Source organism: Pleurodeles waltl, chromosome 1_2, assembly GCF_031143425.1.
Source record: "Pleurodeles waltl isolate 20211129_DDA chromosome 1_2, aPleWal1.hap1.20221129, whole genome shotgun sequence".
Lineage (NCBI taxonomy): Eukaryota > Metazoa > Chordata > Amphibia > Caudata > Salamandridae > Pleurodeles > Pleurodeles waltl.
Window position 1 is genome coordinate 360,499,732 of NC_090437.1, and position 14,913 is coordinate 360,514,644.

At 45.1% G+C, this 14,913-nt stretch overlaps 1 protein-coding gene across 1 annotated transcript in view; it reads left to right on the forward strand.

The window, feature by feature from the left end:
- The window catches only part of SLC44A1 (solute carrier family 44 member 1), a 417,537-nt gene that overhangs the window by 226,729 nt on the left and 175,895 nt on the right, over positions 1–14,913 (forward strand). Inside the window, exon 4 of the mRNA XM_069239753.1 lies at positions 11,683–11,819. Coding sequence (XP_069095854.1) covers positions 11,683–11,819 — 137 coding nt within the window. The remainder of the gene's footprint in view (positions 1–11,682; positions 11,820–14,913) is intronic.

Below are 14,913 nucleotides of genomic sequence, written 5' to 3' on the forward strand. Positions count from 1 at the left end.
CTGCGAAGCTATTTGTAAACACTTCTTCTTGGAGAGTGTCAAAATCTTAGTCTATTTGAACAGCCGTCCCCCGGAAACCTAATTTATTAAATGCTAGGCTGCAGTGCTCACAGCTCATGAGTTGGCATGAATAGGAGATACTTCTCTTTGTTATACGAAGCAAGGCCTGCACTTCAACTGTCCTGTTAGACACTGTGGTGAAGAGAAGGACCTTCTCTCCTCTTCAGAACTTGGCATTGGCTCTGTCATGGGAGGCCTGGAGAGGAGGATTAGGGAGTAAATGTTTTGGTATTCTCAGACACCTGTTTTTCAGTCTGCTGTAAGATGCATAGACCTCTGGTGGGGACAGAGCTATGTGGCCCTGGGCGAGAGAATAGAGAAGCCTAGCTGCAGATGGATGAGCTGGGCATGCAGGTGTGCGCAGTAGTGAGGACCGTGGAGTTTTACCTTACTTCTGGTGAGTGCCAAGGACTGTTTGCCCCTCATGAAATAGCCAAGCGCTTGCTGGCAGTGTGACATTGTGAGCTGTATAGCTGGAAAGTTGGGTGTCCATCCTTTTCAGATATACACTCTTGTAAGCTTGACATTGAATCTGTAGTACCTGAAAGATGTTAGTGGTAACTGCAGGACATCTAGGCACAGGCAATCCATTTATATATTGCGGGTCTTAATCTATAGTCAGAACACAATGGGAGTCAGGCAAAAGTAGTATAAATAATTAGGCCTGTCATATGTCCTGAATAATCAAGAAAGGGAGCATTTGGTAGTTTTTAGGGACCTATTTGGGTCAAAGACTGCAATTGCCCCTTATTAGCCTGCATTGTTTGGATTAGGATAAATCTTTGTTCAGACAAGGGTGGGTATGTGTTTGCATTTGGAGAATCCTAAAATCCTCATGTATGTTATGCTAATTCCATCTGCAGCTGCTCGGCCACCAACCAATACTGTCATTCATTCTTTAGCTTCTCTTAACTTGTGATATCCTCCTTTAGAGTTGTGCACCCATAGTACTGTCTCTTTAGTTGCCATGGCAAAGTACACACTTGCATACTGTTGTCCGACTCACAAAGCAAGACTTCCATCACTTGGATCACTCCTCCTACTCAGATACTGACCGATTGTCACTGGAGAGTTATAAATCTGTTACTCCCGGCCTTAGAACTGTTTTTAATTTTTAATTTTATTTTTCCTGCTCAGTGTTCCCGTCTCCCCTTAGTAGTGGTTACTGCTTCTGGTACAAATTGTTATTCTGCTAAAAATGGGCTTGTACCTTCATTCGCAGCTGTCTCAGCCTACTTTTCTGCAAACACCTGCCCTCCTGCAAGAGCAACAACCTTCTTCTCACATACTTTACGCACGTTCATTTCCACACTACTCCAAGAATTATCTTTACCCAGCAGCCATGGATTCTGAAACTTCATCTCTTTTTTCACAGGTATCAAGGGACCTGTTGTTTATTTATCAAATCTGTTCCGAACGTATGTCTTACCATTAGCCTACTTTCTCATTTGCTATCAGTAGATGGCACCTCATTTTGCTCTGGTCTGTTGTTACTGCACTAAGGGTAAGACTGCTCCTATTTTCCTGACAACACTCAGATTTGTGTAGCAGGTTGCTTTCACTGTTGATTCTTCCCTTCCGCGTTTACTCTTAACCCCCGAGGACTGGATACTTTTACTTTTTATAGTGTTGCATTGTAAGCACCAGTTAAAAAAAAATGTTTTCTTCAGTAATGATCTCTCTCCTTTCATCAACTCATTAGATGGCTGTTGTCTTTACATTTTAAAACTTCTTGTTAAATGGGTATCTATAAAATGACAAAGCCCTCACTTTTCCTTCAATTGCTCCGTCTCGCCTCAGTTCTGGAGCTTACTTTTTCTTTGTTTTGTTAATCTTTTTCTATTTTATCATCTGATATTTTACAGACTATCTGGGTTTTTGGATACTGTGCTCTGCCTTCTACTCTGCCGTTGTAGTACCCTCTCTTTCCCCATTTCCCAAATCCTTCATTTTTCAGCAGATACCAGTCTACCTTCCTGGTTGGTCTCCTGCACCCAGGGTTCCTTGTGAAGTCCCTCAGATCAGATCAATCTTAAGCGCACAATCCTGCAACAGTTACCAACAAGGGAGTGATAGATGTCACATAATATCAGAGGACCAGCCTAATGAAGTGACTGCAAGGTGCAGCCGTTTGTTGGGAATATCTTGTCAACATCTAATACAAAGGTTGAGTTTATATAATGTAGCCTGGGTTTATTTTGTGTGAATTTATTTCTGATGCTCCTAGTGGCTGTCCCCCCCCTTTCTACTCTGAGTTTCTATTTTGTGTAGTTTTTGTTACTTCATATTTTCAATTGAATGTAATGTTTAGTTCTTCTTGTCTATAGTCTGTTAGGAGGGCCTCTCATCTGACTATGTCCTTATAATAACAATGACCTATAACTTCTAGAAGAACCAGGTAACACATAAGTAAGTTCAGTTGTTATGTGGTTCCTTGTATAGGAATTAAAAGAAAAGTGAAACCTCTAAGTACCTGTTATTTCACTTACCATGCTTCTAGATATTTTCTCTCCACTTCAGCCGTATGAATTCTGTCTCATACCTGTTTTAAAACTTGGTGGATGTCCTTCCACACTTGGGCTATTGATGTCTCCAGGTTTCCAAGTCCAGTCTCTCTTCCTTGTTCGATTGTTTCTTCTGAAACACCTACATTACTGTGTTTGGGCTTCGTGTATTTATAGAAGAAGCCCCACCTTTCTCTTATGGATTGAGTTTTGTTGGATCTGTTTTCATGAGTAATCTGTAGTCTTCTCGGGTTAACCCTAGTTGCCTAACAGTTGTAATTCCACCTTTTTCCAATAGGCCTCTAGCATATAACGTGAGATTTCAACAGGTTTATATAGCAAAACTCCTGTGTGAAGATAATCACCTTTAATGGAGACGTGGCTTCTGCTGGTTTTTATTTCTTTTGTATGTGCTTTGGTTCTTGGTTTGCTCGGGGGTGTTCACCATGTGGTTAGGATTTATTTAAGGTGAATAGGCAGCATGATCAGCAGTCTTCTGTAGGATATGGACTAAATTGTGTTTGGGTAGTCCATTTGTTTCTCCTGGATCTGATTCATTTTTAGCAGGCTTTGTAGCCAAGATCCTGCTATTAACATTGCTCCTATTGCTTCCCCTTCTGGTGGATACTCCGTTTTGCATGCTGTTGTGCAGATGTTCACTCATAATTTGGGTTTCCCCACAACAAGCTTTACTTCTGAATCTTCGTGCCTGATGATTGAATTTTCTTCATTTGTATATTTTTGCCACTAGATGATGGACTAAGCCCATTTTTTTTTATCTGCTTCACCTGTTGGTAAGACATTTTCTGGATTAGTTTGTGTTTGAACCATTTACCCTAGCTACGTTTCACCGGCTGGTACGTAGGAGGGAGTCTGCAGCTTCACGCTTGGCATCTATGTCAACTGGGTTTTCATCATGGTTATCCAGGGCCAGTTCTTACTGTAGTCCATGGCTTTTCGCTTCACTTTTTGTCTATTTTGTGAATTCTAGCCCCATGCTGTGCTGCCCCACATCATGCTTATGCTACTTTGCGCTCTCCTTGGGAATCCGTGATATTTTCTGTCTACATGGCTACAGAGTTGCCTCTGTAGCCATGACTGCTCTTGCCTCAAACACCCTTCTGTGCAGTGCCCACATGGCACTTAACGGCATTATGACATTAAGCATTCTAACAGCACCTGACTTCAGTGAAGAGGTTTTCCTACTTCTTTCCTTGTTAATACTAGCGATGGCCTAGCCCGTTGAGATTAGGCCTACAGTCTTGAGGTCACCGCATACTCCGTCACTGAAAGGATACATTCTTGTTCATTACCAGATGTGCTGTTGCAACACTCACCCCCACAACACCAACATACGATCATTGTTGCTGATAGTAACAGAATGCCTAATACCATTATTTACACTCAGTCATCAGAAGGAGATCCATTATTGAATATAACTGGGAACAATAAGTACTGTATCATGAAAAGGGACTTGGGTACTTGTAAAATGATCTCTGTGGCAGCATAGTTGAATGAGGTGGTTTCCTTTCAACAAAAGGAGTTAGGTATGATTTGAGCTGACCTCAGTTACTTTATGGATATTTGAAGAATAAATGTAGCCATTTCAGAAAAGGATTTATGAGTGAAGACAACCAGTCCAACTATTCTCTTGTGCCATAAGATTAGAGTTTGGGGGCACTGGAGTTGGTTGGGACATGTCGGAAAGTACCAGCACTTCAATTGTTATCTTAAATTATCTTAAATATCTTCCGATGGCTTGTGCTTGCAAACCTTCTTGAACTGCATTTCTTTTTCAAGGTTTCAATCGCCATGTATAATTGAATTTGATTTGCAAAATTTCATACAGTGGACCTGGTTCCTGGAGAAATTGCAGCAGGGCTATCTGCCTGAATGCATGACTTGTTCCGATGGATACAACTACCTGTGGATTCCTCACCTTATGAATTCGTCCTTGCGCCAGCATCCGACGGAAAGGCTTCTTCCTAGCTAGCTGTCCACGTCGACGAGGACGTCATAATGGCACGGCTCCACGTGACTCCGTCTGACGTCACCGTGCCAATAAGAGGTCCTCGTCGGCGTGCTGACGTCACTTTCCTTTTTTCCGTGCCTTCGACGCCAGCGGTTTTTCTTCCTGGCTCTTTGATTACTGTTGCGTTTTTGGTAGTTACAATGTCTCCTCCAAAGAAGTCCGGTTTTAAGCCATGTAGGGAATGTGGAGGTCTGATGTCAGTGACCGATCCACATTCAGGTTGTATTTGGTGCCTTTGTTCTGAACATGATGTTAAAGGGTGTTCGTCGTGCCAGAGTATGAACTCTAAGGTTTTAAAAGAGCGAGAGGTGAAGCTCTTTCTGGTGAAAGCAAAGAAGAAGGGCCATAAGAGGGATTCCTCCCATGCTTCACCAAAGAAGCATAAGAAGCGGTGTCATCATGATTCACGGCGCAGTCGTGACTCTCGGGCCGGTCTGAGCAGAGCCGATCGAGGTCAAGGTCTCTGTCTTCTCGACGCCAAAAGACATGGGAGATGAGCCCTACTGTGACGCCTCAGCCAAGGAGTCCGGAGTTATCGCCGGCACCGTCAGTCTCTGAGGTTACTCATCATAGTCCTCAGTTTTCGCCAGCGTCGCAGGAGCCTGATGTACAGCAGTCATCTACTCAGCAATATCCTGCTTTCCCGGCTCCAGGGGCGGATCCGGCTGCATTTTTGAATGCAATGTATGCCGTTTTTCAGTTCATGGCTCCTGCTGGTGCACCGGCGGGTCCCACGGGGCCATTGGCATTTGATTTGGGCTCTCCGGCGTCGTATGAAGCGGCTCCATTTATGCCTTTTTGCCCAGCTGAGGGTGTCGGATCAGCGCCGAGGATGTCTCCTCGTGGGAGATCTTCACCACCTGTGTCGGTGGCTCCACCATCGCCTCAGCCGACGCCATCGCCGTGCCATTCGATGTCGATGATGTCTCCTTCCAGGCCGGCCCCATCGCCTTCCTGCCAGCCGACTCCGCGGAGGACATCGTTGGAGTCCGTGTCGGCGCCGACGCCGGGTGATGCTAAGAGACACCCATCTCTTCCTGTGCCCTACCGGGATTCGAAGTCTTCGGTGTCGATGGATTCATTATCGACGCCGACTTTGGAAACACACCTTCTGTCTCGTAGAAAGGCTTTACGACTTCTGGAAGAGGAAGAGTACTGTCAGTTGGAGGAGGGTGAAATTGATCCTTCTGATGAGTACCAAGGCCTGGATACTTCCCTGGAGTGGGACATTGCATCTCCAGGGGAGTTTACAGAGGAGGGCCGCATCCTTCCATACGGTGGTCAGGAAGGCAGCAGAGTTTCTGGACTTGCCCTTGTCTGTGGCGGAGGTGAAAACTAACCTGCTCTCTGAGGTGTTGCACCCTTCTGCGTCCAGCGCTGATCCTTTGCTGCCCTTCAATGAGACTTTGACTGAGCCTATATTGGATTTGTGGAGGAAGCCAGTTACGACTCCTGCAGTGAACAGGGCAGTAGCGAGGAGGCATAGTGGCGCACCAGGAGATCCGGTTTTCCTGTCACGTCATCCGACTCCTGAAAGTTTAGTAGTCCAGGAGTCTTGCTCCGCGAAGTCTGCTCCTGGAACTGATAGGGAGTCCAAGAGGATGGAGCAGTCTTCTAAGAAGATCTTTTCATCCTGTAGCATGGCGCTCAAGGCTACAAATTCTACCTGTGTGCTGGGCAGGTATGTCCACGCCCTTATGGACTCTGCTAAGGAAATGGTCAAAGATCTGCCGCAGGAGGTACAAAGGTCCTTTGGGTCTCTTTTTACGGATGCGCAGACGGCTGCCCAACAGATTATACAGTCTCGCCTGGACACGTCTGATTCGGTAGCCAGGGCCATGGGGACATCTGTGGCTACTAGGAGGCACTCCTGGTTAAGGTCCTCTGGGTTTTCCTCGGACGTTCAATCCACCTTGTTAGATCAGCCATTCGATGGTCAAAAGCTGTTTGGAGAGAAGGCGGATTCTGCCCTTGAAATGTTTAAGGACAGTCGAGCAACAGCTAAGTCTTTGGGCTTACAGACTGCCACTGCTACATCTTATAGACCTTTTTGCAGATTCAGGGGGTATGCACGTGGTTCTGCCTTTCGGAGGTCCCAATACTTGGCCCAGCAACCTGCCAATCCGCCCTATCGTGCCTTTAGGGGGCGGGGTAGGGGTAGAGCTGGAGGGCCAGTCCAGCAGCCTTCATCTTCATCCTCCTCCTCCAGTGGACAACAGCAGAAGGAGCCCTAGTTTTCCCCACTTTATTTTTCATACCTCTCCTGTAGGGGGAAGGTTGAGTCTTTTTCTCTGCAGTGGGAGTCGATTACAACAGACTCTTGGGTGTTAAGGATTGTGGAAAAAGGATATGCTCTCACCTTTCAGGAGTCCCCTCCTCCCTTCCCCCCGTCCCTCATTTTGTTCAGAAGACCATCTTCTGTTGTTACAACAGGAGGTTCTGGCCATGTTATCAAAGGGCGCAATAGAGTTGGTTCCGGTGCAGGAAAGGGGTCAGGGGTGTTATTCAAGATATTGCCTGATTCCCAAAGTGGACGGTCGTCTAAGACCGATCCTGGACTTGAGGATTTTGAATTTGTTCCTCAAACAGGAGAAATTCAAAATGCTGACCCTAGCGCAAGTACTATTGGCATTGAATGAAGGAGACTGGATGGTGTCTGTCTACTTGCAGGATGCGTACTTTCATATTCCGATAATCAAGTCACACAGGAAGTATCTCCGTTTTGTGGTACGGACGTAACACTACCAGTTTGCGGTCCTTCCGTTTGGTCTTACTTCAGCACCTCGAGTTTTTAGGAAGGTGAAGGCAGTGGTTGCAGCACATCTCAGAAGGAGGGGAGTAGCGGTATTTCCCTACCTGGACGATTGGTTCATCAAAGCCAAATCTCCGGAGCTTGTGTTGTCTCACCTGCGAATGACAACCCAGTTGTTGTTCGATCTGGGTTTTTCAGTAAATGTACCCAAATCTCACCTGGAGCCCTCTCAACGCCTCCTGTTCATAGGGGCAGTATTGGACACAACATTGTTTCGGGCCTACCCCCCGCCTCAGCGAGTTCGGGACATTCAGGCGCTGATTCCAATGTTTCAGAATGGAGCGGTAGTTCCAGTCCTCAAGGTCTTACGCCTGCTAGGTCTGTTTGCTTCTTGCATTCTATTGGTCACTCACGCACGCTGGCATATGAGGGCTCTTCAGTGGTGCCTCCGCAGGCAGTGGTTCCAGCACAAAGGAGATCTTGGGGATTCCATAAGGATCTCCAGGGACACTGCTGCGGATCTTCGTTGGTGGATAGTGAAGGGCAACCTTTCCCAAGGAAAACCGTTTTCGCTACCACCGCCTGTGGCCACAGTAATATCGGATGCTTCCACTCTAGGGTGGGGAGCTCATCTGGGGGACTTGGAGATCAAGGGTTGTTGGTCTCCAGCGGAACAGATGTTGCACATCAATCTGTTGGAGTTGCGGGCGATACGTTGGACGCTCAAGGCCTTCCTCCCTTCCCTTCGCGGTCAGTCGGTTCAGGTCCTGACAGACAGCACTACCGCGATGTGGTACATAAACAAGCAGGGAGGAGTAGGGTCGTACCTTCTCTGCAGAGAGGCTCTGCGACTCTGGTCCTGGGTTCAGGACCATCAGATTTGCTTAATAGCAAATCATTTGGCCGGAGCTCTGAATGTACGTGCGGACGGTCTGTCGTCACTTCTCAGTAGATCACGAGTGGCGTCTCCATCCGGACCTGGTCCTCTACATCTTCGGGATGTGGAGTACGCCTCAAGTGGATCTATTCGCCACTCGGGAGAACGCGCACTGTCCGTTGTTCTGCAGCCTCCAGTATCCGTTGCAAGGAGCGTTGGGGGGCGTGTTTCAGATGTCCTGGAGCGGCCAGTTGCTTTACGTGTTTCCCCCCCATACCCTTGATTCCTCGGGTTCTGAGGAAGGTTCGTCAAGACCAGGCCCAAGTCATCTTGGTGGTTCCGGACTGGCCGAGAAGGGTGTGGTACACAGACCTACTTCAACTCTCTCAGTGCCCTCCGCTCCGTCTCCCACTCAGGGCAGACCTCCTCTCACAGTCGCAGGGGCAGGTTCTACACCCCCACCTCCAGAGCCTGCACCTTCATGCCTGGAGATTGAACGGGGCAACCTGAGTTCCTTTTCTCTCCCACCAGATGTAGTGGATTTTATTCTATCGTCCAGGCGACACTCCACTAAATCCATTTATGCCGGTAGGTGGGCAAAATGTGTGGTTTGGTGCGGAGAGAATCAAAAAGATCCCTTAAAGGCCCACCTTTCAGATGTTCTTTTGTTTGCTCTTGATTTAGCAAAGAAAGGCTGCACGGTAGCTACAGTTAAAGGCTATTTGGCGGCTCTGTCGGCTTTTCTTTGCCTTCCGGACCAGCCTTCTTTATTCAAATCTCCGATTGTAAATAGGTTCATTAAGGGTTTGGTTAATAAGTTTCCTCCCACGCCCTTTCACATGCCTCAGTGGGACCTGAATCTGGTACTAACATTTTTGATGGGTTCGCCTATGCATTCATGCCTCTTAAGATACTTAGTCCTAAAGACTGTTTTCTTGATTGCAATTACTTCTGCTAGAAGGGTTGGAGCACTTCAAGCCCTTTCTATTAAACCTCCATTTACCATGTTTTTCCCTGATAAAGTGGTGTTGAAAACCAGGGCAGCTTTTCTGCCAAAAGTTGTCACTCCTTTTCATATGGGTCAGACTATTACCCTTCCCTCATTCTACCCTCCTCCCCACCCCTCAAAGGATGAAGACAGACTACATCGGTTGGACCCTAAGAGAGTTCTGAGTTTCTACCTGGAGAGAACAAAATAATTTCGTCTGGATGATCAGCTGTTCGTAGGGTATGTTGGACAGCGGAAGGGCAGAGCGGTCCAGAAACGAACAATCTCCAGGTGGGTTATCCTGTGTATAAAAGTTTGTTACTCTCTGGCGAAGAAAGTTCCCCCTGAGGGTATCAGGGCCCATTCCACTAGGGCTAAGTCGGCCACTTCGGCCCTAGCGAGAGGAGTTCCGTTAGTGGACATTTGTAAGGCGGCAACTTGGGCGTCCCTCCATACCTTCGCAAAACATTACTGTTTGGATTCTGAGGTGAGGAGGGATGGTCATTTTGCTCGCTCGGTATTGCATAATTGTTTAGTGTAATCAGGCGGGCACCCATCACCGAGTGCGGTACAGCTTTGGGACTCTATTCATAAGGTGAGGAATCCACAGGTAGTTGTATCCATCAGAATAACAAGTTACTTACCTTCGGTAACGCTTTTTCTGGTGGATACACTAGCTACCTCACGGTCCCTCCCGCCTCCCCCCGTTGCCTGCCTGATTTCACGGATTTCTTGCGAAAGGTTTATATTGTTTGTGTGTGTGTGTGTGTGTGTGTGTGTGTGTATGTATGTGTATATATATATATATATATGGGTGTAATCTAATACTTATATTTCATGTGAATATATACGTTAATGGGAAGTGTTCTTGTCTATATGTATTTTTCTTTACGTTTTTTATGGGTCGGTTCTCACCTGTTCGCCTCAAAGGCACGAAAGAAATGAGGTGAAACTGACGTCAGCCTGCCGACGAGGACCTCTTATTGACACGGGGACGTCAGACGGAGTCCCGTGGAGCTGTGCCATTATGACGTCCTCGTCGACGTGGACAGCTAGGAAGAAGACTTTCTGTCGGATGCTGGCGCAAGGACGAATTTATAAGGTGAGGAATCCACAGGTAGCTAGTGTATCCACCAGAAAAAGCGTTACCAAGGGTAAGTAACTTGTTCTTTTGTGCTACTTCCATTAACCTATGTTAGACGGTCTTCTCCCTAACCTGTCAGTCACAAGAGAATGGAAACGGCAGGAAAAATACTCTTTGGGGGCGGGGTGTATAAGTTGGTAGCAGGTCTATGTACAAATATTTTCTACCACCTAGCTTATGAATACTCCATGGAAAATACTAGGGGTTCCCATGCTCTTTTCCGGTCGAGTGGTAAAATCTCAGGACTCTGGGGTCCCAGAAGCGAAAATTGCAACAGAGGTGAGTGAGGCAATACCACCCCTCTGCCCCTTTTAAAATAAAATGCAGCTAAGGAGTTTATATTCTGACTGCAGTTGTGGATATCGATCCATTCTCGCAGGGGTCTTTTTTTCTCTTCTGTTGCTCTTTAATTAAACATTTATTTAGCCGTTTTACTTTTCAACAGGCTATTTGATTATATTCTCTAGGTCTTTAAGTACTTTAAATTTGATGTGATGTTGATTAAATCTTATTTGGTACTAACAGAGTTGAAAGAAAGCCAATTGTTTCTTCACAGGATGGAGGCAATCAATCTGGTTGTGATCAGTTAATAGAGTAGTCATCAAATCACAGCAGTAAAAGCAATTCATACATGCATCATAAAATTTAAAAACAAAAGTGAAACTCAGATGGTGAATGAGTAAATATTTTTGTTGGACGTCTGCGCAATTCAGGATGGACTGTTTGTTGGAGCAGAGCGATTTCTGATTCGGATATGTCTGTTACTTGTATGGGGTGGCATATAAACAATGGAGTGGATTGCAGTCCAGAATAAATTGCCACTGAATGAGATTAATTCAAGCAATCCACCCATCACTTTTTTGTTTTCCAAAGTCTGTTACTGCAGGATGTTAGAGAGTTGCCACGTGAGAGCTTAATCAGCTTTTTCTTTGCCCATTGGTCTAGTTTGGGCCATGTCTGTGGCTAAAGCAAAAAGCTTGAGACCGAAATTCACCTTTTGTGTATGAAGTAGTATTGTCCTGAAGCATTAAATGTTTAAGCAACGGAAACTGGTTTCTCCTTCGAGACCGCATGAGTCCTTCCCAAATCTTCTAAGAATCCATCAGCATGTTTCTGTGCAGTTACTTGTTTATTTCCATCCTGACTTCTGTGGGAAAGATACACAATGCTTCATGAAATGCGTTTGTGGTATTTTTCTACCAGCACTTTTTAGTCTCTGCTGTGGTCTGTGTTGCTCGAACTGGCTGTATTGTGTTAGCTTGTTTTAGTATCTGTGACCTACTTGACTGTTTTCTTTACCCCGTGTTCTATAATTGTATTTGTAGAAATGTCTTCTTCTTGGATCCATGCAATTTGGACCTGGTTAATCGAAAGATCAAGTCTGTTGCTTTGTGTGTGTCGGCGTGTCCGGGAGAAGAACTAAAAACATTATCTGATGTTCAGAAGTTTGCTGAGACCAACGGTAAGCCATAAAATGAGTGTAGGTCTGTTTCAACTTTATTCCAATTTAGGTATTTCGGTGGTTGCACTTTGTGACGAGCTAAGATTTCTAAACAAAGTGGGTCTTATCCTATAACTGATAAAATAGTGGCAAGAGTCCCATAGAACGCGTTAGGAGATTCTTGGGCCTTGGAGGGTAGAATACTCTCACAAATAGGGAGGATAGACAGAAGCCATTGTTGGCTCCGGACTAATTAATAGAATTCTCTTCTGGTTTGTTAAAAAATAAGTGTTTTAAGCTAATGATAATTTTTCATTCTAAATGAATTCGTTTTAAATACTGTATGTTGTAGGCGCTTTAAGTAATTGGGCCGTGAGCACCCTGCAGCCACCTTGAGACCCACCTGTTCCATGGGGGTTTTAGTATAGTACTTAAGATACTCTTCGGTATCCACGTAGAGCTCAGAGTTTTCAGGGGATTTCACCGACCAATATCTAGCCTACTGAGCAAGCTGTAAATCTTAGGTTCGATCTAATATATGTATTATATACATTTTTTTAACAAAAATGTTGCTTTGCAAATGTCCTGATGTGCAGCCAATCTTTTGTACCCTAGTCCTATCACAAACTGTTGAATGTACCCGCGCCTCTAAAATAGGCCTTTTGAATGTCTTGAAGTTTGAACACAAATCATTCGACTTAAGAAGTTCTTCAGTTGTTGTGCTACTTTTATTTGTTAATTTTTAAAAACGTAATTCTCAGTAGGTACCTAAGACCACAGTGTCACTGGAGTTGGTTAGTATTTCCTTCAGCGGCCATACGTAAGTTATGAATTTACATCCCCAACTGGTGAAGACGTAATTGTGACAGCTGATGCTGTTGTATGTTGTAGGCATTTATATAGTGCACAACCTGCCATCGGTGGGTCTTGCACTGCTGGTTGTGGTTTGAAGCCTTTGGTGAATAAAACAGTATTTTCTCTGTTAGGTGAATGTGTCAATTTAATTGATTTTGCATTAGAACGGCATGAGACCAGAGGGCTTTCCCAATTGCATTCATATGTTATAGTTCATATACGGACACACCGAATGGGAACTAATAGCTTTTGATGATGGTGGGTGTCTGGGCTTGTATGTGCTGTGTGGATGCACGTTATTTCTCTCTGTGTTCTGTGGTACGTTAGTGTGTGGCATGGCCTGGTGGGAGAAGTTGTGAGCACAGTGATAGTACTGGAGATCCTAGTGTCAAGATTTGAAGTTGCACAAGAAGCGTAATGATCATTTGTAGAGTATGCATTACCACTGAATGATGATAGAGACTTCTGAGAACCGTGGTGGGTGGCTCTGCACGTCTAGGTTACAATTCTCTGACTCTATAACTGTCCTGAGTTGTTTCCAGTTGTGCCACATGTGCTGCCTTTTCTCAGATATTTCTTTAGCCTTAGTGAAAAAAAATTGTTATTCTCAAACTCCACTTCACCATAAATGTATTAATGCTGAAATTAATCAAACTGGTTGTTTCGTGTTTTTGTGAATCACATTTGTGAGGGTTCTACCAGTAAATCCTTGTTCTGGGAACCCACACTGATTCTAGGTGCACAAATAGCTTTCTCTTACACATCCTGATATAGCAGGGCAGCCACCTCCAATGATGTTCATAAAATCACTTGTGACAGCGGAGTATTACTTATCGTATTGATGATGTGATTGTCTCACTCCCCAGGGACTGTATTAATCATACCCTCCCCCCAACCCACTCTCTCCCCACCCTTTTCCTCTATCCTTATCCAGCCGCCGTCTTCTCCCTCTGCTCTAATTTGCCACCCTCTCTCTCCCCCTCACCTGGCTTTATTCATCCACCCTTTCTTTATTTCTTCCTTTCCCTCCCATGCTATATCTGTATGTGGAAATGGCTGAAAAGCTGCCCTTTTTTAGGGTTGAGCGCAAAACGCTCTGTCTCTGGTGTAATCTCTATGTGGGCCTTTAACCATGCCCATCAATTGGGTTGGTTCGTGGGCTTGCCTTTTAAAATTCGCTTGATTTAATTAGTGAAAGGCATGCATGTATCATGCCTTTTCCGGTGTTTAGCCCACCTCGAGCGCACCGGCCAACTACTGAAAATATACAAGGCTCCATGTTTTCCGCATGGTTTCTGGACTACTTTTTCTCTTTATTTCACAGGCAGCATGATTTCACTGGGCAGTAGTCGAGCGCTTTGCATGACATTGACCCTGTTACATGGATAATTGCACTTTTGCCAGTATGTTTCACTGTGAGCAGGCTTCTGTTTCCTTTTGTGTGTCTGCCGTCGGCTCGCTTATGTGAAACTGTTTTACTTTACATTTTCAGTTTGTGGCAAGAAACGTACGGTTAGGAGTTTACAACGCTATAGCTTTAACTCGAGCAAACGAGAGACCCATTGCTTTGCAAATGTGTGTTTAATTATTCTTATCAGCACTTTAACATTGTCACTGCTTAGCCGTTCTAAGTTGACATAAAAAGCGTCTACAAGACTGCCCATGTATTAATGCACTAGCGAAATATGATTTCTGAAATCCATATTCTATTTATCATTGTTAATGTAGGTTGGACCTGGCCCTTTTTGCAGGGTCATCCCTAATTTTTTTTGCCTCCTTCCTCATATTTGTTCCGACCAGTTTTTGTTGGCTTTAGGGCTCTGGGCACTTTACCACAGCTAGCCAGTACTAAAGTGCATATGCTCTCTGTTTAAATTTTATTGGTGATTGGTTTATCCATGATTGGCATATTTCATTTGCCAGTAAGTCCCTAGTAAAGTACACTAGATGTACCCAGGGCCTGTAAATCAAATGTTAGTAGTGGGTCTGCAGCACTGAGTGTGCCACCCACATGGGTAGCCCTATAAACATGACTCAGACCTGCCACTGCAGTGTCTGTGTGTGCAGTTTTAAACTGCCATTACACCTGGCAACTGTACCCACTTGCCAGGCCCAAACCTTCCCTTTTTGTACATGTAGGTAGCCCAATGGGCAGGGTGCAGTATATGTTAAAGGTAGGACGTGTACTCATGTGTTTTACTTGTCCTGACAATGAAATACTGCCAAATTTGTTTTTCACTGTTGCAAGGCCTATCTCTCT